This window comes from Equus quagga, chromosome 3 (genome assembly GCF_021613505.1).
Source record: "Equus quagga isolate Etosha38 chromosome 3, UCLA_HA_Equagga_1.0, whole genome shotgun sequence".
NCBI lineage: Eukaryota > Metazoa > Chordata > Mammalia > Perissodactyla > Equidae > Equus > Equus quagga.
This window is the reverse complement of record NC_060269.1, coordinates 66,334,460-66,358,285: the sequence shown is the minus strand read 5'-3', so window position 1 is coordinate 66,358,285 and position 23,826 is coordinate 66,334,460. Positions and strand designations below refer to the sequence as shown.

Below are 23,826 nucleotides of genomic sequence, written 5' to 3'. Positions count from 1 at the left end.
ACAGAAGGGATGGAGAGAAATGGCATAGGTTCCAGAGGTGTTCAGCACATCGAGTTGACATGGGGGTGGATTCAGTGTCAGCAGCTACAATTCTCATTTGGAAGATTGAGTGGATGCTGGTCTCATTCATTTGCAAATATGGGAAGAGGTGCCAGACGAATTCAGTTAGGGAAATATTTCCTTTGAGGAGGCTGTCATGTGCGTTGTGTGGTTGGCTTATTGTAGCTCTCTGAACTGTGTTCATTGTAGCATGATTGAAAATCAAACCCCAGAGCAAAATGTGAAATCAGCTCTCATAGCCATCACTTCCTGATATCTTTCTGCACTGCTCAGACATGTATTTCTGTCTTTTCAGCCAGAGATAAATCAGAGCGAGCATTTGGGGTGGCCTTCGTAAAACTGATGAACCCGGATGGCACCACTCTGCAGGATGGACGGCATGATCTGGTGGTTTATAAGGTGGTGCTAACAAAATGAGGCTCAGAAAATTGCTGGGGAAATGTTTACTACCTCTGAAATTGGTTCTTAAGGCACCTTTCAGATTAATGTGTATAAACATCAGAAACTTTCCTGAAGCTGTATGTGTTTGCCCCTGAAAGTCTAGAAACCCAGAGGGTTCACACCAGCTACGTTGTCTCCCATCCCCTTTCTGGAAACAATGAGTTGCATTACTTTTTAGTCTCCTAAAGAGTATCTCTCTCTCCTGCAAATGGTGTTCCGTGATGGTGAATAGTCAAGAGGCTGTCCTCTTGCCTTCTACTCTTTGCATCGATCTGCATGGAACATAGACAGTTGCACTCTTGGGCTTGGTTAGGGTGTGGTAGGTGTGGTAGGATGTGGTTTTATTATCACCATGAGCCAGGCGCCATTTCTTTGCTTTGGGACCCCATTTCCTTCCATTCAGTTTTGTCCTCCTCCTTGCCTCTAACTGCCATGGAGCTCTCGCTTCTACTGTGATTTTATAGTAGAAAGTAGATGCTGGAAGTTCTCATTTATCCAACAATATCACAGAGTTGGTAGCTTTTTGGGGGAGCATCTCAAAAAAGTATTTTTCTTAACAGCTCCTTGGTTCATAAATAGTTTTGGAAGGTATGGCAAGCTATTGCTTCCCAATGAACCCAATCAATCCATCAACCCAATTAACTATAATTGTGACCATTTATAGGTTCAAGAAAATGAAATCCAACCTTATTCTTTAATATTTGTTTACTTATAGCAGAGACCTAGGATGTTTTTAGTTTCTAGTTCACAACTTCATTTTCATTCAATGTTGAAATTGTTTCTGGCTCAAACTCTGGAAGGGTGTCACAATGTCTTAGAGTTTTAAGGGATCTAAGTATAATCTGATAAAACCTCTATACTCATGCTGGAAATGCGCTGTGCTCATGATAGAAACTATTTTTATTTGCATGTAAAAGATTTTGCCCGTCTTTTGGTGTTCCTAACGTGCTTCCATTTCAGGGTGACAACAAGAAAATGGAAGATGCTAAATTCTACCTGACCCTGCCTGGAACCAAGGTAGAGATGGAAGAAAAAGAGCTCCAAGCATCCAAAAACCTGGCCAACTTTACCCCAACCAAGGATAGCACAAAAGATAGCTTTCAGATTGCCACCCTCATTTGCTCCACAAAGCTCACCCAGAATGGTAGGTGTGGTGACTGCAGTGACACCGGTCTTCCTGGGCTCCTTTGTTATACTTAGGGGGCTGGACCATATGGGGCGTTTCTTCTGAGGTGGGGTGCCGGTCTCTGCTCTTCACTCGATGTTCTGGGTAATAATGATCAGATAGCTGAAGCTCCTTCTGAGGTTTTGTTGTCTATCTTTAAACAGGGTGAAAAGCATTTGGCATTTTTTAATATTATAAAACTTATAAATATATTCATTAACAGATGCTGTAAAATTAAAAAGTCTCATGTTTCCTTTTTCAAGGCAGCCAAGAACTCTAATAATGTGCTGTGTATAATATAAGTAACAAGAGATGTTGGTAATGAGGGTGAGGACACTGGCAGAGATATCTAACCAGTCTTCTGCCCAAACAGGTATAAAAAAGAGCAAGGAGGGTTTCCTGTTAGAGCTCTGTCTGTCCCACATGTAGTCGCCTCTTTCCCATGTTTTTCCAAGCAGTCAGCGATTTTCCATAACATCAGCTGAATAGTTCAAATGAGGCTTCATCTGGTTCCTCCTTGAAATCTCTGATATCAATTTTAACTTCTCTTGTGTATATCCTGGCATTTGATAGCCAATAACAGTTTCTTATTCATTTAATGTGTAAGGAGTCTTACTGAACACAGTGAGCCAAGAGTTAGCTGTCCAGGGGCCTGGCCTTAGAAATTCTATATCCCATATGCTGTGTAGAGGATTAGTCCCTTTGGCTTCTCAGAAGATCTGGGTGAGGTAGCTGGCAGGGGCTCTGCCTTAGGGACATGCTGAGATAGACCAGACAGTTTAGATAGGAGGTACACTCAAGGATCAGGTGTTGGTTGATCTTTAGAAGGGGTCAGTATTGTTTCTTTCGATGAGTCATGGTTGGCTAGAGAATATGGATAGTATTTCAACCTGGACAAGCGGCTAGACTCAACAGAGTGCAGTTCAGAGCTGGTACACCTGGGAAAGTAAAAGCACACTCACCAAAAACAAGGCCAGAAAAAAGGCAAAACTCTGGAGACGGTAAAAAGATCCGTGGTTGCGAAGGGCTCAGGGGAGAGCGCGGCGGGGTGAATAGGCCGAGCGCGGGGGATTTTCAGGTCAGTAAGACTGTACTATCTCACGGCGTAATGCATACATGTCGTCATACGTTTGTCAAAACCCGCAGAATGCGCTGCACAGAGTGCACTCGAACGTGAACTGTGGGCTTTAGTTGATGAACTATGTCAATACTGGGTCATCACGTGCACCAAGTGGACTACCAAGATGTTGATGGGGAACCCGGGGAGCAGTGAAGGGGTAAATGGGAACTCTCTGTGTTTCTGCTTATTTTTTCTGTGAACCTAAAACTGCTCAAAAAGATAAAGTCTGTTGCCTAAGAAAAAACAAAAATTAAGCCAGAAAACATTCTGAGTTTCCTAGAGGACATGACAAAATTGTATCAGTGACATAGCCCTTGTTAGGGAAAAAGTAAATATGATAAAGTAATGATAGAAGGTTAAATGGTACAGTATTCGTGGAAGATGATTTAGACGGTGTATCAAAGATGTTAAATGTGTTTAGATGCTTTGATCCAGTAATTTGACCCCTAGGAAGTGAACCTCAGTAAACAATGAGAGATGTGCACAAAAATTTGTGTATGAGGCTGTTTCCCTATTATTCATGATAGGGAAGTAGTGGAGACAATCCAGATGTCCAATTTGGGGTCAGTTTTAATTACGTAATGTAATTAAATGATGAAATCTTTGCAGTTGCCAAATATATTTCAAAACATATCAAAGACATGGGAAAAGGGGGCCATGGGGGAAGGGCACAAAGGGTGAAGTGGTGTACCTACAACATGACTAACAATAATGTACAACTGAAATCTCACAAGGTTGTAATCTATCATAATCTTAATTAAAAAAAAGAAAAAAAACATATCAAAGACATGCAAAATTTTTAATGCTCTGTAGAGTATAATGCAAGTTTTGTTTAAATATTTGACGGCAATTTGAAGCCAGTTTCCTTGGTTCAAATCCCCGTTCTGCCACTTATTAGCTGTTTCATCCTGAGCAAGTCACTTGACCTCTCTGTGACTTAGTTTCATCTTTAAAATGGGAGTAATAGTATATGTTTGAAAGAATGAAGTAAATTAGAGTAAGTAAAAGCAAAACAACAGTGTCTAGCCCCTTGCTAACACTATATGAATATTAGCTGTTGTTGCTATCATTATCGTCATTGTTACATGTACACAGAAGACTAAAAGGAATAATTCCAAAAGTTTGGACAGTCCTTATTTTCTGTATTCTTTTTGTATTTTCCAAGTTTTTACCTATGAGGTGTTAAAATGTTATTTTTAAAAGTATGGTAGTAGGCGATATAAAGCATTAATGTACTTTTGGGGCTATCAAGGGATATTTAAAAGGGAAAGCATTTATCAAACATCTAGTAGATTATCCTTTCCAGAGACTAGCGTTCAAAGACAGCAAGTAATAAAAATTATAATGCAAAGCAAAAGGAATTTCTATTAAAGGCAACCATATTGTGATATTGTTTATTATCTCCAATTATAAATTTAGGAAGCTTATTGACAGATGGCGGTACTCAACTTACACACTTGATTTCAATTATCTTCTAAATGCTCTAAACCTGTGCTGTCCCCGTGGCAGCCCCTAATACCATGTAGCTTGTGAAATTTAAGTTAAAGTTTAATAAAGTTTTGAATTCAGATCGTTAGTTGCACTAGTCTCATTTCAAGCGCTCAGTAGTTTCGTGCAGCTGGTGACTTTGGTGCACAGTGCAGATATGCGACATTCCTGTCATCACAGAAAGCTCCATCGGATGGAACTGTACCCTTTCCTTTGTTGTCATCCCATTCCTAGTGTGTAGATCTCCAAAGAACTCATCTTGACAAACCCCTGCAAACAGTCTTAAATAATATCCTGTCCCAGAGCAGGTTTAAAGAGGCAGGTTCATCTGAACCAGAGAGGAGTGATCTGCTGCCAGCGTGGGCGGGGGTAGGAAGAGGGGAGGATGTGGGAAGGATGCAGAGAACGGCAAGGACATCATGAGCAGCGGAGAAAGCAGGGCATTCCAAGGGACAGATAATAACTGTGGGTTGTTCCTGTATTTGCTTTCTTCTAATTTGATGTAAATTATAAACACCCAATTTATTCTGAGAAGGAAAAAGCTGTCAACATTAATAAACCATCCAGTGTGTGAGAGCATTTCCTGAGCGAGACGCTAGCTGTGCCCTTTCACACGGAGAGCGTGACCAGAGACACTTCTCCTCAGCCTTAGGAGGAGATTAGGAATCAAAAGGTTAAAGGTCACTGGCCTTGGTTAGAAACAGAGCTTATAGACTATTCATTTATTTATTAATTTTTTCAAAACTAGAACAGACTGACTTGTGTGGGATCATCCTTTGCTGGGCCGATTGGGAGGGTGAGAATCAATTTGTTGCTCCAGGAAAGAGAGAGGGCAGCTCAAGTCCCTGCAGGTGTGGGGCCCAGGCCAGGTGATTCACAGTCATCATTTTATATTACCCTCCAGCACCCTAGCACACGAGGACACCAATATTGCCATTGTTATTTGCAGTTTACTGATCAGAAAATTGAGTTAAAGTGCTAAAATATTTTGCCTAAGCTGGTAAGCAGTGGACTTGGGTCTGAAAATAGATATTTATAACTCCAAAACTTATGGTTTTTCTTTTTTAAATGTTATGGTCCCTAATCCTCTCCCTAAGGTAGTCAGTCACTAGCCTAAATTTGGGGATTGTTATTCCGAGTCTCCTGTTACATCCTTCAGATGGGGATGTGCATTGGGACGAGGACTTTGGATAACATTTGGATAGTATCTTACATGGTTGGAGGTCATCATTCCTGATGATCCAGAAATTCCACTCTAGATTTATACCCCAGAGAAGCTGATGCACCTGGATACCAGAAGACATATGAGAATGTTCGTAGCAGAATTGTTTGTGATAGCAAACAACCCAAATGTTTATCTACAGTAGGTTGGATAAACAAAATGTGGTACATGTGGTACATCCATATGATGGGGTAGATACTATGCAACAATGAAAATAAATTAACTAGAGCCATATGGCTCAACCTGTACGAGTCTCAGAAGTACAGTCAGTCTAGGGCTGTTTCTATTACACTCTGCCACCACTTTTCTAGCCCTAAGACCTTGCAATTCACCAGATACCACATATATTCCTGATATGAGCAGTGATGTGGCTTGCAGATCAAACCACATCTGAGAAAGACACCTCTGGGCTGACATGTAGGTTCTTCGCAGATGCTTAAAGCAGCTAGGTGATTCTTTACTCCTCATCAAGTGTCTGAATCCTTTTCCTCCAGCAGCAATGAGTGGAGTGAAGTAATGAATGGAGCAGTGCCATTGACTAGCCTGTGGCAGAAATAGGAGATGGAAAGATGGAAGTGGACAGTGCCTAGTGGATAGGCTGAGCACAGTGCCTAATAGGAAGTGCTTGCTGAACAAATGAAGAAGTTGGAGAATTGTATTGAGCACACAGCCAGCTTCCTCAGGGCTACTGTTCCCTTTCCATCCGTTCATTCATCAGACATGAATTGAACACCTCCTAGGTGCCCAGCACTGTGGTGGGGTATAAGAATGAATGCGGGATGGTTCCAGCCCTCAGGTGGCTCAGATCTGTGGGGAGAGCCAAAGAGAGACCAAGTATGTCTTTATTATTCGTTATAGTATATGTGTCAATATGTATATACGTGTGTGTGTGTCCGTATATATGTATATGCATGTAGCTGTAGCTATATATATATATGGAGGAAGGAGTGCAGACAGCAGAGAATGATTGGGTAAGTCCTCCCGGAGGGAATAAAGTTTGAAATGGGTCTTGAAATGTAAGTAGGAGCTTAACAAATACATAGTATGCATTCTAGTATTTCTGGGCATTCCAGACAAAGTGAAGAACATAGGCAAAGCCCAAGAGCTATTTCAGAGCAGGCCACGGCGTGGGGAGTAGTGAGTTGAGCTGTCTGACTGCTGGGGGGCGATGGGGCTGGCAGGGGAGCCGCAGGTGTGGCCTTACTGCCTTCCGTGAGCGGTATTGGGACTTCATTCTGTTGACAGTGGGGTGTCTCCAGGCACTGGACTTTGGGGGCTTCCCAAGCCAATAAAACATACACACCTGTGAAGCCAATTGACTATTCTAATGAACGGCATGTATTTTCATCTACTTATATATCTTTATACAAGTCTATTGATTAAAAGGTAGGTACTGCTACTTTTACTAGATAATGCTCTGTAATTAGTAATAGTAACTTGATGTCCTAGACAAAATGATAAAATAGTGACAGCCCGGATGCCTGCTGTATTTCTTTGTGACACTTTTAGTAGCTCAGCATTCATTAAAGCTTGTAAGTGGCTTAAAGATCCAAAGTTCTGCATTTTAAATCCAAAAACACCTGAAGGTTTTTGTCCCAGACTTACCCTAGGACCATGAATCTGTTCTGCCTGCCTTTGGAATAGCAGCTTGTCTGATTTGCTTGTCTGTTTATTTCTTTGAAGAACTCTGGGGAGGCAGTGTCGTAGAGTAGGAAGGACGCGGTTTTCTGGAATCAGATAACCCTATGATTAAATTCCATTCATACCACTCCCTGGCAGTTGTGTGACCTAAGGCATGGAATTTAATTTCACAGAGCCTTAGTTTCCTCAGCTCAAAAATGGAAAAAATAAAATCTGTTCTCCAGTGTGGATTTGACATTTAAATGTGTTAGTGCAAGTATAGAAGTTTCCTTTTTGGAGCCGGCCTGGTGGCACAGCAGTTAAGTTCACACGTTCTGCTTCGGCGGCCCAGGGTTCGCCGGTTCGGACCCTGGGTGTGGATATGGCACTGCTTGGCAAGCCATGCTGTGGTAGGCGTCCCACATATAAAGTAGAGGAAGATGGGCACAGATGTTAGCTCAGGGCCAGTCTTCCTCAGCAAAAAGAGGATTGGCAGTAGTTAGCTCAGGGCTAATCTTCCTCAAAAAAAAAAAAAAGTTCCCCTTTCCCTTTGAATCCACTGAGCCAAACATAGTGACAAGGGACAAATTGAGCAATGCAGGAAATTACTGGCAGGGAGGTCACTTAAGAGTGCTTTTAGGTTTGTCTGTAAGGCCATGATATCATTGAAAAATACGAGTTCTATTCAGGTGTCGTTTTACGTTCTTGTACATTTGTGGTTAATTTTTTTCTCTGTGAAGAATAAAAGAAGGTGACAGGGTTCACTCTGATTAAGATAGGAGACAGTAAATTAAAAGAATACATAAAGTGTTAGCCAGCATTAAGAGCAACAGTCTTTTTTAGAGTTCTGTAGCTGTATCCTGGAATGCTGTGGGTGGCTCCTTCTAATCGGTGTCTAATGATTATGGTTTGTGGTTGTTCTTCCTAGTTGACCTGTTAGGCTTGTTAAATTGGCGTTCGAACTCCCAGAACATTAAACACAACTTAAAGAAGTTAATGGAGGTGGATGGAGGAGAGATTGTTAAGGTATGTTCTATATTCACAGTGAGAAAGATACCCACCGCATCATTAGTGCAACGTTTTAAATTAAACCTGTAGTTGTAAATAGAAAACTTACGTACTTTGGGAAGCAAGTGTGCTGATTTTTAAGAAAATGCTATTTTAAAACATATTCTATTGAAACCTAGTTGTCCCCGAATTTCTGCAGTGTGGAGCTGAACTGAAAGCACCAAATAACCTGTTTTTCTTTTTCAGTTTTTGCAAGATACGCTAGATGCGCTTTTTAACATAATGATGGAAATGTCAGACAATGAAACCTATGACTTCCTTGTGTTTGATGCGCTGGTAAGCAGTTAAGCATATTAACTAGTCTTTATTATCACAACTGTGTAGTTTTTGATATTTCACTATTATAAATAATTGTGATGAGTATCTTTCTGCATAAGTATTTGTATACATCTCTCTGGTTATTTTTTTATTCCTAGAAGTAAAATTAGAAACAGTTGACTTATATTCAAGGCCTTTATTTCTTTGTTTCCTGTTAGATTTTACTTTTTGACATGCTTTCTCTTTCTCATTAGGGGAAACAGTGTCATTAGAAAATTAGAAATCAGGAATCACTTTAGCTCTCTTTGAAATTGCCTAGTCGTAAACCAGGAGATACCATTAACAAAGACGATTGTAGCTTGTTGTGTATGTGTGTGCTTGTGTGTTCATGCAAAGGAGACTGAATTCACAAGTCAGAGATGAGTGTTCATTTCATTGTGTACAATACACAACCCAGCAGACAGTTAAATTTGTCATACAAAATACTTAAACATACACCTGTTCCAAGAACTGAAATCATCCAGGCAAGGAGAGGTCATGTCAGGATCTGGGAAGGCCAGAAGTGGTGGTGGATTGGAGGAAGCTAACATATCCAAACCCAGCATCATTTTCTCTTTGTTGGGGTTAAAGTTCGGTGCAGAATTTTACCTAGATGTTGCAGGAAAGGAATATTAGGTCATTCGTCAGCTTGGAGAACTTGGTCAATTCAAGAAGTGGTCAGGGCATTGAAGCTAAGGATGTAAGATCAAGAGTCGGGGCCGGCCCCGTGGCCAAGTGGTTAAGTTCGCGCACTCTGCTTCGCCGGCCCAGGGTTTCACCAGTTCGGATCCTGGGTGCGGACATGGCACCGCTTATTAGGCCATACTGAGGTGGCATCCCACATGCCACAACTAGAAGGACCCACAACTAAAATATACAACTATGTACTGGGGGGATTTGGGGAGAAAAAGCAGACAAAAAAGAAAAAGAAGATTGGCAACAGTTGTTAACTCAGATACTAAACTTTAAAAAAAAAATCAAGAGAGGAGGTGCCCCCAGCTAAGATCATTCCTGGCCAGGTTTATGGGAAAGAGAGTCTGTGGTTATGGTTCTGTGGGACAGAGCAGCTGGCAGAGGGTGTATGTGGAAGTCCCTGGTGCCCTTTCTTCTGCACTATTCTGTTGCGAGTAGGTACAAAGTGCTTATTTGTCGATTATGCCCCTAAGAGCAATAGGAGTTAACCTATGAGGGCGAAATTGGGAGGCAAAAGTCTGGAGAGGTTCAGTTATTGGGAGCACTCACACTGCACCCAGGAGAAGGATGTCGCAGCACATTTCATCAGCTGCCTCCTTGGGTGAGAGTGTATTACTCCACAGGACCCTTCCTTATCTCCTCTCCCCTGTGCCATTTTCCTCCCTGGCTTACATTTCTTCTGCACCGAGACAGTAAGCTCTCTGAGGCCACGGATGCTGGCTTTTATTGGTGTCTTCACAGCATTTAGCACAGTGCCTGACACATACTAGTCTCTGTATTCATTTTAAATAAAAAGAATCCCCGAGACTTTGTTCAGCTCTGGAATAGTAAAGTAGGAATGCTACAAAAATGATTGAGAAAGAGAAGAAGGCACCAGGATGTTAAAATCCCGCTTGTTGACAGAGCGCCTAGAGGTTGTACAATGCTGCTATTCATATTTTTCACCTTTGGCAGGTATTTATTATCTCACTGATAGGCGACATCAAGTTCCAGCATTTTAATCCTGTCCTTGAAACCTACATTTACAGGCACTTCAGTGCCACTTTGGCGTATGTGTAAGTATGATTCAAGGGAACTCCGTGTGGTTGATTATTGGATTTGCACTCTTGGGGCTGGGCTGTTGAGAAACGGGAGGGGCATAAGCTGAGTAAATGCGCCTCTGCATGCAGAACCTCGGTCTGCGCCTCCTGGTGGGAAGAGAACCATCTAGTGTTCTAACCCTGGAAGAGGCATTGAGTTCAGGCCCTGCCTTCTGGGAAGTTATAGAAGAGATAAGACTGCATTTCCTTAAGAATCCTCGATGTATATACGGGAGACATTGAAGCCATTAGGCACGCAATCAAGGCAGAGGACACACTCAGGATCCCAAGAGTTGGGTGTTGGTGGGTTAGCATGAGGCCGCAAGGGGATCAAACAGTGGGTTAAGCAAGACCAAGTCTGATAGAACTGAGGGTCGTGTGCTCAACCCTCAACCCTACTCCACAAGTGTTTGTGGAATTTCTTACTTACAGGATATGGGAAGATCTAATTTTTCCTTGTTTTTGCATAAGAGGGAATGGTCTCTGCCTTTTCCGTAGTGCGGTCTCCTTTCTGTCTTTGCTTTATGAGCCCTTGACTAAGGAAAGCAGCTGATGTTCACTCTGCACTCTGCCCTGAAGTGCTCAGCTCCCCATGCACCGTGTGCGGCCTGTCACCCCACCCCCTTACACAATAATTTCAGCTATTGTGCACAGCAATGTGACAAGTAGTGACAGGAATGTCGTTAAGATTGGCAAAGATCTTTCTGACAATGGTTTATGCCAGATAATGCCAGTTGCTGCTGACTTATCTGTCAGGCTAGCTGCTGACCTGATCTGTCAGGTCAGGTCATTGATCCCTTGTGTCCTTTTAGGAGCTAAACAAGGAAGTTCTTGGTTTTATTTCCATGAAGGTCCAGAAATGTAACAAAACATAAGGGACATAGAAGAGGTGTCATGAAGCATAATCACCAACTAACACAATGGGTGTAATGCCCAGTGGATTGAGGAGGGGGCAGATACACCAGTCATAGGGTCCTTTCCACCCAGTAGCCATGCTTCCCAAATGGATCGTAGCTACGTTGAGGAAATCCTATCAGTGGGTCTTCGTTACACAGCCAAAAGCCACCTTCCAGATGGTAGTAATCTGAGTTTGTTTGTAAGACTTGATCAATTCTACATATTTCCTGTGTGTTTTTCTTAATACTATGGAAACTCAGAACTTCCCAGAAGGAAAATTCAAGATATCCATGCCCTTGAATGTGTAGGTTAGCACGAGATTAAGACAGCCCCCGGTTCAAAGACTCTGGAAGGGCACAAGGGCACTCTAGTGTCCCTGAGCAGTTTTATCTGTTGGGATGTTCAGAACCCTGGGGGTTCTGTGGCCTCAGGTTGAGGTCCTCTTCCCACACTCAGTGAGGTTTCCAGCTGGCTCCATATTTATGGATCCCAAAGGACTTGGCAGATTGGAAGGAATTAGATTTCTTTTGAGTTGATCACCTTAGGCAGGCAATCCCTCCCTTACAGGAACATCTGAAGATGTCTGTCTACATATCAGAGATTAAAATATCCTCCGGATTTGAATCCCTTCAGCTCTTGCATTTCTTGATCCTTTTTAAGAAGGCTACAAAGGAAAAGAAACCATCCCCTATTTCTAAGCAGAAGGGATGCTCCAAACCTAGACCGCAGTGAGGAAACTCAATTGCAAAGGAGTTGATTTCCCTGTTCTGGGCGTGTTCTAGAAGAGATAATTGTAGTTGTAACATCTTCCCCAATGTGCAGGTTCCCTTTCTCTATAGCACACCCCAAGTGTCGGAGTGCCACGTTGCCTCATTGATATTTGTCTCTTTCTCACCCTTTTAAGGAAACTCTCCAAGGTACTGAACTTTTATGTGGCTAATGCAGATGACTCCAGCAAGACAGAACTGCTCTTTGCTGCCTTGAAAGCTTTAAAGTACTTGTTCAGATTCATCATCCAATCTAGAGTGCTCTACCTGAGGTAATGGTAATAAGATGTTTGTGTGATCCATTCTCTCTTCGTATAGTTTTCCTTAATCTTCATGCTCGTGTTCAGCTCTCCAAGCTGAACTTGGCCACATTTCAGAACTTCAGGGCTGAAGGTGGAAGTGGACTATGAAACCTTAAGAGAAGGTCCATGCAAAGTCCTTTTGAATCAGCAGAATTTCTAGGCAGTAATGACAGAAGGGCTTAGGGATGCAGGTGGCTACAGAGTGCAGCTGGCTGGAGGCCTCTGTTGGCAACAGCAGCTCTGGAGAGGCAGGTTCCTGTGGCTAGATCGTATTTAAGGCAGCACAGAGCTCCATGATGGTGTGGGCGCACAAATCTAGGATCACGAGCTGTTGCCGGCGGGAGAGGGAGCGCAGTGGGGTTGTTTGGGGGAGGTGCTTCCTGAGGTGTGGGTTTCCTTGCTGACACCATGCTTAGCTACCTGGCTAAACCAAGACATAGAGAGACAATAATTCCCAGTTTGGGTTCCTAGAATAACAGCTCCATCAAAAATAAAAGAAAACAAGGAGGAGGAACTACCTTTTTTGTGAATGCCCCCAGCCCCAGTGCCGTCCCTACTGTTCAATAGGCGCTAGATTTCTAAACTATTAAAATATATTTCTAAGGCCGAAGGAAAAGGCCTGTAGATTTGAGTATGTGTATTTTTTAAAATTTGTGCATTTAAAAACCATAAACAGCCTGGCCTGGTCATGTAGTGGTTAAATTTGCATGCTCTACTTCAGCAGCCCGGGGTTCATGGGTTTGGATCCTGGGTGTGGATCTACACACCACTCATCAAGCCATGCTGTGGTGGTGTCCCAAATGCAAAATAAAGGGAGACTGGCACAGATGTTAGCTCAGTGACAATCTTCCTCACAAATAAGAAAAAAAGCCATAAACAAACTTAAAGGCTAACAATTAACCTGGAAAACTCGCTTGTAACATGTAATACAGATCAAAGGTTAATAGCTTTACTGATTAAAAGCCTCTTATAAATCAACAAAACAGTGATAAATATCCTTAAACAATAGAAAACAAAAACGGATAATTTACAAAAGAGAAAATTTCAAATTGTTGATTAAATTTTTAAAAAATATTCATACTATCAAAATGCGGTATACACACATCATCTTTATCTACATATTGGTTAAAGAATAAAAGTTTTTATCCTTTGATGAGAATGGACAAAAATTGGCCCTATGTTTTAATGCTGATAGGAATATAAACTCTTAGGGACAGAAATTTGGCACCATGAATAAAAAGCAAAAAAGAAAAAATACACAAAAAGCAAAGAAAATATCACATTTGTCCAGTTATACCCCATCCAAAAATTTATCTAATTGAAGAAACCCCATCAGGTATGAACAAAGATGAATGTTAATGTATGTATGTTCAGCCCTTTCAAATGTAGGGCATCTTAACAAGGAAGGATGACCATGATAGGTTCTTAAATAATTCAGGCAGAAGACATAAGAGCAATATGATCCCATTTCAAAAAGAGCACAGGTTTGGAAACTAGATAAATAACATGCTGAAATTTTAATAGGAGTAAAACTGTAGGTAAGAAATTTTTAAGTAGGTTTATTTTTATTCTGTCTGCATTTTTAAAGTTTCTGTAATGAATCTGTACATTTTTAGTTTGTAAGAACGTTTAATGACTTAAACGTTCAGCTGGGTGGATAACAATCCCACTTCCCCAGTGGAAGTGAGCAGGCTTTACCGGCGGAGTTTGACACAGTCTCTGTGGGCTCCTCCTCAGACATTCCAGAACAGTTCGTTCCTTGCGTTTTGTCATTAAGTTAAATTTCCACACATTCAGAGCAGTTAGGGCGTGGGGTGTCCTCCTGAGGGCACGTTCCCTTACTTAAGAGTTTGTTTCTCTAGCAAACTCTGATATCTAGCAATAAAATCATCATAAAACCATAGAAGGAAAACCTTAATTTATGAAATGAAAAAATAGTTGATTCGGTAGTTCTGTTGCCCTTTGTAGTGTTGCAGTGTATCCAGGCCGTCGTTTCTGACATCACATGGGATGATAACAATGGAAAAGCCAAGATTAACCCCTAAAATTAACCAAGAGAGTCCTGTCGAACTTAGTCCCTGATGGCCTGCTTATGGTTATTTGCCCCCTTGATGTTTTCTCAGGAAAGAAGAGCTGGATCTGGGAAAGAGAGTCTGGCAATCTACATTCTCTGATTGCTGAGCTCTGATGGACACATCAGTTTACTGTCCCTGTCTGGGCCTGCAGATGAAATGTCACCTGTCCCCCACGCCCCCATTGCCCTCGTCGGAGCTTAAGTTTCCCTCTGAGCTCGTTACCTGGCTGGAGTTTACCTCAATTAGGGAGACACCTAGGGAAAGTTAAAACTGTAAATTGCCCACAGTAGGACATTAAGAAGCTTGATCTTAATCCTCAGTCTCATATAAGTCCCTTTTTGAAAGTCACATACATAGGGTGCCAGGTATTGTTCTGGGTGCTGGGGATCCAGCAGCAGACAAGACAAGGTTGCTGCTCTGCCAGTGCTTGTGGGTTACGTGGAGGCCAGGGAAGCAGATAGTAAAGAAAGAAACCAGTAAGGTCATTTCAGATAGAGAAGGGCTAGCGGGGGAGGCGCAGATGTGAGTGACGGGGAATGCTGCCTGCGCTGAGCTGGTGGCAGAAGGCTCTCTGGGAGCTGGCATTTGAGTTGGGACTGAAAGACGAGGAGGTGGCCTCTGAAGGCCTCAGGGAACAGGAGAAGGAGCAGGAACTGTAAGGAAAGGGCCCTGTGGGGGGCACCAAGTGTGGCATGTGTGAGGAATCGGGAGAAGCCAGTGTTCCTGGAACCTAGGGAAGAAGGATGGGAGAGTGGGGCCTGGCAGGCAAATGACAAATGATGTGGGGCTTTACAGGCCCTAGTGAGGAGGTTGGATTTTGTTCCGAGTGCGGTGGGAAGCCGCTGATGGGTTTCAGTTAGAGAAGCAGTACAATCTGGCCTACGCTTAATGATCATCTCATGTCTTGGGTGGAAAATGGATTATTGAGGGTTGAGTGAGCCTCAGGTGACCACTCACTAGGCTTCAGTGTGAGGAATGGTGGCTCTGTCTCCGAGGAGGGGGAGAGAGGGGGCTGCTTTGTGGGGAGGAGATTTAGGACTTGCTGTGTGATTTGGTGGGAGAATGAGAGAAAGGGAAGCATCATAGGTAACTTCTGGGTTTTGGGTGCCATTTGCTGAGTCTTGGAAATCTAAAAGATGAGCAGGAAGATCAAGTGAATTCTGTTCTGGGTATGTTAATTTTGAGAAACTTGGTGGAATAAATTGCAAATGAAGTTCTTTTCTTGTTCTGCAAAATGGATGAGTTGAGAATAACCAGTATCCCTCTGACTGAAGAATTTTCTCAGAGGAGTTGGTATTCCATGAATACCATATACAGTACCAGCAAATGGAGGGCACGAATTTAAATCCGTATGTGCGTGTGTGTGTGTGTGTGAGAGTGTACACAGTTCTGAATTCAAGCTATCCCTTCTCTTGATCACTGGGCAGTAAAGTTGCCGCCCAGTGTACGTGCACTTGTACTACAATTTGGGGCTTTTGTGTTTCTGAGAACCAAAACCTCCCAATTTCTACTTACGAGAAAGAACTAACTTCAGTTGGTGGACAGATCTTGAAGACAAGCAAAATACTTGAATCAAAACAAGCACGAATCAGTGAAGACTAAGGGACCCTGTGTCCTGGGAGGCCCCTGTGGAGGGCAGGTCAGCACCAGCGCGGCCAGTGCAGTGACTGCAGTGGCACCAACTGGGCTCGCATGCTGGCCTGGTTCAGAACGTTTCTGGTTAAGGAGTTTCTCTACCCCTTGTCTGAAACTTCAACTCAGATGGTTAGGGCTCGATTAGATGAGACAGAATGATTAGAGTGACGCAGGAAAGGAGGACAAGGGACACGAGAAAGAGTGATGCCAGAGGATAAAATGTGGCAAGCATGGGGTGTCAGGGGAGTTAGCTGGGAGGAGTCCCTCGCTTATTGGACATTCTGCTAAGGAGCTGAGGAAGGTGGGCGTGCGGTAGGGCTCGTCTGCTGCTTCAGGCAAGGCAGCTCCCCTCCATGCCGGAAATGCCCACAGACCACTAAGATGGAGGACAGCCCCAAGACTGTGGCCTTCACAGCCTCAGGGGAGTGCTTCCTGACGGGCTGGTCATAGGGGACCAGTTGGAGAACTCTGTGGTAGGGCTTTACATATAAATGACAACCCCGCCTTTGCCCAGCTGGTAGTCTCTTCTCCCCCCTGGAACCATCTTCGAGCACCCTGTGCCTTCTTTTTGCTTGATTTGAAGCAGTGAGAGGCCTGGGCCTCCAGCATTGTTTAGGCTGAAAATCTATTTGAAAATTTCTTTTAAAGATGGAAAATCTGACTGTTTTTCTCTTTTTCCTGTGAAGATTTTATGGCCAAAGTGAAGATGGAGATGAATTTAATAATTCGATCCGCCAGTTATTTCTTGCTTTCAATACGCTAATGGACATGCCCCTGGAGGAAGCTGTCAAGATCAAGGTCAGCGTGGCGTCATCGTGGGTGACTCTTTCAATGCTTTTGGTGAGGATGTTCTGGGACAGCACAGAACTGGCCACGATGGGAGAGAAACTTAGTGAATCATAGCATGGAAAGCTGGAGAATTTCAGAGTGACTTATAGAAAGTAAAGGGAAAACCTTGTGTTTTAAGTTTTACATACATTAGTATTTTTCAAATATCAGTCTGCCAAAGCCAAGTGACCCTTTTAGATGTCCCTTGAATGGCTTTTGTGGCTGCTGTGAATTCAGCCAGTTGATCCTGATGATGTTACAGGCGGCAGGTTTTCATTCTTCGTTCTCTCTTTTATCTCAGAAGCCCAAAGTCACCATCATTTTGATCATTATCAATTTTTAATGTAAAATACATAATCTGTGAAGACTCAAAAGTTGAACTTTAGTTTATTCCTTGCTCTTTATGGCAACTTTATGAGGGAGACATCGAGATTTTAGCTACCTTCTTAGACAGAAAAATGAATTCCAAATAGACAGTGCCTGTTGGTAATGAAGACAAAAACCTGTGCCTCCTGACTTTCAGGAAAAAGATTTTGGAGGTCTCGTGTCGCAACCTCAGCTCTCCTCTCCATTCAGGAGCATCTGTGTCCAGTTCCCTGTTTAAGATCCAGCACAGCCTTTTCTTGCTGGCTTCAAGCAGTACATTTTGTATTTATCCTGCGTGGCAACTGAATTTCCCTTTGGTGTTTTTCTTACAGGGGGCAGCTTTGAAGTACCTTCCTAGCATAATTAATGACGTCAAGCTTGTTTTCGATCCTGTTGAGCTCAGGTAAATAGCAAAAAACTTCTGCTTCTTGACTTTAAAAGAAAAGTAGCTTTGTTTGCCTGGGGCCAGGGCTGCTGCGCGTGCTGCTCTTCCTCTGGTATGTATTAACTGAACACCTTTTTGTGCTCAGTGCTGTGGAAGATATAAAGGAAGACACAAAGCCTGCCTCCGAGAGAGGTTTGCACTTTCTCTGGGGAAACAAGACCTGCAGACATAAAATTAACTACAGAAGAAGGATATAATAATATGTTTCTAGCCCTATACCTACGTACCCCAGGAATGCAAAGCCAGATGGCGATCGACACTGGGATAGAGTTAGCCAGAAAAGGATTTTGCAGAAGTGGAGCCTTAAGGCAGGTCTGCACAGCAGTGCTGGACCCGCCTGTGCTCGGGCAGGTTGAGCAGAGTCAGCTCCAGGGCTGAGCCCTGTCGTGAGCGTGGACACCGCCTCTCCTTTGCTTCCTAAAGACAGACTCTCAGGTCATTCAGGAGAGAATCCCAGGTCCACCTCTGCACGCCTGAATCTCAGAGCACAGGGGCCTAGTGTAATGACACCTGCCACTTGGCAGAAGGGAAACACTAACCCCTGGGGTTTCTCTTCCAGTGTGCTCTTCTGCAAGTTCATTCAGAGCATTCCTGACAACCAGTTAGTTCGCCAGAAACTTAACTGCATGACCAAGATAGTGGAGAGCAATCTTTTCCTGCAGTCAGGTAAGGCTCCTCCAGAACTGCTGCTTACGGAAGTTCCAGCCCTGCTGCTGCCTCAGCCGACACCCACCTTTTCTCTTTTTTACGTCAATAATGTCCTTCCTAGTTGTTTGTTGGTACTTAAGGACCTCCTGGGAAACCAGTTTTGAGGAGAAGGTGAAGTCAGTTCAATATGTCCAATAGTTCCTAAAAGAGCAAAATTGTGTGATCTTTAATCTTTAATTAGAACAATCGAGTGTTGCTTTACTCAGAGAACTTGATTCTCAAAATTGGAATCCCAGAAAGAGAGGTAAGCAGAAAGGACGGTCCTTTGAAACAAACGCATCTTCTTCAACCTCTGCTTGTTGCATAACCTCAGAAACCAGGCGGCGGGGCCTTGGGCAGCAGTGTGCTGGGTGCCGCTTGTACGGCTCAGGAGAGCTAATTATGTGCATCTCTTCGCAACTCTGTGCTCAGTCATGTCACTTTAGTAGCTGAAAAGTGACCATGTGCAGATATTTACACCAGGGAAATTGGTAAATACAATAAATCAGAGGTTTTTTGGGGAGGGTGGAAGGGAGCCCTATTATGAGCGTACTGCTGGGAGTTGAGGGGGACACGACGGGAGAAAAGTCTTAACTGATAAAAGATCTTTCATTTTATAACTAGAGTTAAGCGTGTAGCCACGACGTCTGCATCAGTGTGCTCCTGTTCCGAAGTCGGTATGGGGAAGAGGTCTAATGCCTCGTCTCTCCCCAGTAACCCACGACTTGCTAGAATGGGGCAGTGGTGGGAACTTCTTTTGGAGTTACCACCAGGTTAGGAAGCTCAGAGGGTGACCTCCTGCTGTGTGGATTGCTTGGAGGGTTTGAGGATCTCAGGGCTTGTCAGAAATAGGGAAAAGCTTGTGGTTTGTTGGTGTGAGAACCTTCTGGCCCTGCCCTGGCTAGTTGTATAACTGTGGACAGATAAGTGACCTCTGAGTCTCAGTTTCCATTTGTGGAAGGAAGGTCTTGAACTAGATCAAATCAGAAGCCTCTTTGGGTTCTGACGTTTCTGTCGCTATGAATTCGTGCTTAGAATTTCAGCTGTTACAAGGACATAGTTGGAGGTAGTGCAAAAAGCTAGTGAGTGCTAAGTAGAAAACAGAAGATTATTACACATCTTAATATGGCATGATAATCTCTGCCTCTAAGGATGCAGAAAGGATAAATGAGATGATAAAGATGGGGTGTTTGAGCACAAGAGCAAGCAGGCACTAGTTAGTTCCAATTAGAAGACATATTCTCACTATTAACAACCATTTCTGTTAGCAACCAGAATATCTGGACTCATCATCATAATGTTTTAAGATGGTGAAGATCCCAGCAGGAAGACACAGTAGAGAGATAATACCTTACCTTACGAAGTCCACATGGCTGCAAAAACATGAGCAGGAGGTCTGGCAGACACTTTGAAATGTACTAGCGAACCTCAGTATTTATGGGAATTTTAGAGTAAATTTTCTCCATTAGGCAGAAAATTTCAAAAGAAATTTTTTTAAGTGTATAACTTGCTTAGTGTATTAGTTTTCTATGACTTATCTTTCAAGTATCGAATTGGCATTTTTGAAAAAATCAAAGATGGGCCGGCCCAGTGATGTAGTGAAGTTCCTGTGCTCGGCTTTGGCGGCCCAGCGTTCACGGGTTCAGATCCCGGGGACGGACCTACACACCACTCATCAAACGGTGATGTGGCAGACATCCCACATACAAAATAGAGGAAGACTGGCACAGATGTTAGCTCAGGGCCAATCTTCGTCACACACACACACACATACACACACACACACAAAAGCTAAAGAAATTGTTAAATACTTTAAACATTCTGTGACTTGTATCTATGATAAGTGTAGTTTTCTTAGTTTTTAAAATCCAGTTACAGGGCTGAAGTTCCGTGCCTGAAATTGTGTGCTCCTCGTGGCCTGGAGGGACTCTGGCCCCCCACAGGGTGGGGTCAGAGCTCGGAGCTGTGGGAAGGGGCAGAGACAGATTGGCAGGGAGGAGCCGGGTGGTTCAGGAGGTGACGCTGCGGCTGCTGAGCTGTCTTCGTTTTCTCTCTCAGAGTGCAGAGACGTGCTGCTGCCACTGCTCATAGACCAGCTCAGCGGCCAGTTAGACGACAACTCCAGCAGGCCTGACCCTGAGGCGAGCTCGCAGCTTCTGAGCAACATCCTGGAAGTGCTGGACAGGAAGGATGTGGTGAGCGAATTGTCACTGATGCAGACCACAGCATGCACTGCACTGGTCCCTTTGCCTGGGACAAGAATGCCTCCCTGGCCTCCTGGTCTCAGGGCGTGGCCCAGGCAGTTTAGAAGCTGGTGCTGGGGCAGGCTGCACCATTTCAGAGGTGATCGGAGGGGCTTCTCCTTGCTGGAGCCTGCTGTGCACATGTAGGTCAGGGAGAGTTCTGCTTACCGCTGGGCCTGCTCCTGGCTGGTTTTCCTGGCTTGACCATCACTGAGGTCCCTGTGAGGACTTTTAGGAACCAGAGCTGTGCTTAGACTTTTTGCATATACACCTCTATCCTCTTATACCTCTGGCACCTGACAACTGTTGGTGTCCCTGAGCTGCTGAGAAGTTCTCATTTTTATATTCTCTCTGACACTGATCCTTCCGTCTGGAGCCTAGCGGAAGTTATGTATTTTCTTATCTTACCTCATCTCTGTAACCTGAGCACCCCGCCCTCCGAAAATCCTGGGGCTGACCCTGCCTGGATTGGCCATGTTCTGGAGACAGCACAGCCTGCACCTCAGGCATGGCCTCTGTTCAAGAGGCCGGAGAACTCTGTAGAGTGTGTCCTCTTGAGCACAAAACATAGTCACCACCCCCATGATGGCTCAGACATTCCCCGCAGCATAGGGAAGTCACCCTTGGTTTTGCCTAAGCCCTTAGTCTTACCAATATCTTTAGATTCGGTTCTGCTAAAAAACATGGAGAACACTGCCGCTTTCCCATGGCTAAGTCCTCAGCTCCCTGCTTGAGATCCACCCCAGTTTAGGCATCGTCTCTGCCGCAGAAGTCCGGGAAGACGCCACTGCTCTCGTTACCTACTCTCCCCCTTGTCTCTTCCCTTTCCTGAGCCCCTATGGCCCACCTTACTATTTGTACTATTTATTTGATATTTATTAATTATAGATGATTGCTTTTTTTGCTTAAACCACTTTATAAAATGGAATAAATTTTCCCGAGGAATTTTGTGATTTGAGATTTGATTCCCAACTAAGGACTTTGCAGCAAATAAATAATTGTGACCAATTATGTCATAATGACAGTAGTATTTTTAAAAAGTAGCTCTTATGACTCAGTAATTAAAATAGTAAAATGAAGCTCCAAGCCCTGTAAGTTTTGTAACAATGTACTAGGTTGTTTGGTTTGGTTGGGGCTCCATGTGTATATGATCCAGAGTTAACCTGAAACATAGGAATGAGGCCCTTTGGTTTCCACTCCCAGTATTACCTCTCTGTAACTCTGTATCCTTAAGCGCATCTCATGGTGTCTCAATTTCCCATTCAATCCTATGGAGAAATTGTTCTAGATGACCTCTTAGGTCTCTTCCACTTCCGATCCTGTTTTTTAATATATAGTATCTCTGCCCACCTTCTGACCACATAGAAGGACTCTTCAGAAATGACTTGAATGAAAATATTTGTGTCCTGTTCTCGGAGATTTAATTGACTTTTAAATAATATATATATTTTTTTGTCTTCCCAATAATGTTCCCTCTGATGAGCAGAGGCATTCAAAAGTATTGATTTTGGAGCTCTGTTAGAGTAGTAAATTAAGTAATTTTTTGGTGGTGATGATAATGGTACTTTTCCCCCATCATAAGCATCTTTGAATGTACCAACTAATTCCCTATGTCTTCTCGTATCTTCTCCTCTCCTCAGTTAAGTCCAGGCTCTGATTACTGACATTGATTCCTGTGCCTTTTTTGATAGTCCGGGATCCCCTCCTCTTCTCCCACAGCCATGTCCTCGAACTGTCTTTGTTTTTGAAAGTCCAGCTGCAGCGAGCATCTCCGTGAAGTTGTTCTTGGTGCCGTCCTGCCCAGTGCCCGCACTCAGCTAGTTGCCTTCATGCTGTCCTCTCGTCTCTTTTCAGGCTCTTATCGTTTTGTACCTTGAGTTATGAATTCTGTTCACAAATACTAATTCCACAGCTGCTATGCTTCGGGCACTGTGATAGGCCTAAAAACATAGCCATGAACAAGAGAAGCGAGCACCCTGCCCGCATGGAGCTGACCTTCTAGTGGGATCTTTGGGGTTTGCCTCTTTATATTCATGTTCCAGCTCTCCTGCTGGAGTGTAAATCTCTTAAGGGCTCAGAGAATGCCTGATTCATTTTCATACCTCCGCACGGGGCCCCACACAGGATTTACACACCTAGTGAGGTTGACAGTGTGGAATTGATGAGTAAGTGGAGGTGAAAACAGCATCAACAGGAGAGGCAGGTTTTATGAATCACTTGAAGCAAGTAAATAAATAATAAGAAGCCAGGAAGGAAAGAAGGGAGGGAGAGAGAGGGGAAGCTAAGAGTACTTGATGTTCTAATAAAGCTACATGTAGCAATGATTTAGGTATTTGAAGCATTAAGCAGGAGTTTCAGAATATCTATCATGTAGCAAGAATGGATAAAGGCTTTGAAAAGTCAAGTTGAATATTGAGCCAAATGAGTAACATCAAACCACAAAAAAGGAAAGAAGGAAGAATAAAGAATAAACTTTTTTTTTTTTGAGGAAGATTAGGCCTGAGCTAACTACTGCCAGTCCTCCTCTTTTTGCTGAGGAAGACTGGCCCTGAGCTAACATCCGTGCCCATCTTCCTCTACTTTATATGTGGGACGCCTGCCGCAGCATGGCTTGCCAAGCGGTACCATGTCCGCACCCGGGATCCAAACCAGCAAATCCCGGGCTGCCGAAAAGCGGAACGTGCGCACTTAACTGCTGTGCCACTGGGCCGGCCCCAAGAATAAACATGTAAGAGGCACTGTTGTCTACATCAACCCAACTCATTCCTATAAGGGAACCTTTTTGTTTATTTATTTATTTATTTTTTACAGCTATGAAAACCGAAGCTCAACAAGGTTAAATAATTGCTCATGGTCACACATGACAGAGTCAAAATATAAACCCCCCCCCCCCCCCGTTAGTCTGCTCAGGCTGCCAAAACGAAGTACCGTAGGCTGGGGGCTTAAAGAACAGATATTTATTTCTCACAGTTCTGGAGGCTGGAAGTCCAAGGTCAGGGTGCTGGTGTGGTGGGTTCCTGGTGAGGACCCTCCTCCTGGCCTACGGGCGGCCACCTTCTCGCTATGGCCTCACACGGCCTTTCCTTGTGGAGAGAAAGAAAGGGCAAACTCTAGCGTCTCTTCTTATAAGGACACTAATCCCTTCAGACAAGGGCAGTGCCTTCATGACCTAATTGCCTCTGAAGGCCCCATCTCCAAAGACCATCGCCTTAGGCGTTAGAGCTTCAACACACGACTTTTGAACCACAAACTTTCAATCTATAACAATATCCTTGATTTGAATTTCTTGTTTGTTTTTCTTTCTCTAACACAGAAGTTGGCAAGAACT

At 43.6% G+C, this 23,826-nt stretch overlaps 1 protein-coding gene across 1 annotated transcript in view; it reads left to right on the top strand.

Moving 5' to 3' along the window:
* Nucleotides 1-23,826, top strand: part of DOCK5 (dedicator of cytokinesis 5) — a 205,718-nt gene that overhangs the window by 119,078 nt on the left and 62,814 nt on the right. The window contains exons 17-26 of the mRNA XM_046656390.1: nucleotides 356-459; nucleotides 1,462-1,645; nucleotides 8,045-8,142; nucleotides 8,371-8,460; nucleotides 10,129-10,229; nucleotides 12,055-12,189; nucleotides 16,616-16,727; nucleotides 17,456-17,526; nucleotides 18,128-18,234; nucleotides 20,314-20,450. Of these exons, the coding sequence (XP_046512346.1) occupies nucleotides 356-459; nucleotides 1,462-1,645; nucleotides 8,045-8,142; nucleotides 8,371-8,460; nucleotides 10,129-10,229; nucleotides 12,055-12,189; nucleotides 16,616-16,727; nucleotides 17,456-17,526; nucleotides 18,128-18,234; nucleotides 20,314-20,450 (1,139 nt within the window). The remainder of the gene's footprint in view (nucleotides 1-355; nucleotides 460-1,461; nucleotides 1,646-8,044; nucleotides 8,143-8,370; nucleotides 8,461-10,128; nucleotides 10,230-12,054; nucleotides 12,190-16,615; nucleotides 16,728-17,455; nucleotides 17,527-18,127; nucleotides 18,235-20,313; nucleotides 20,451-23,826) is intronic.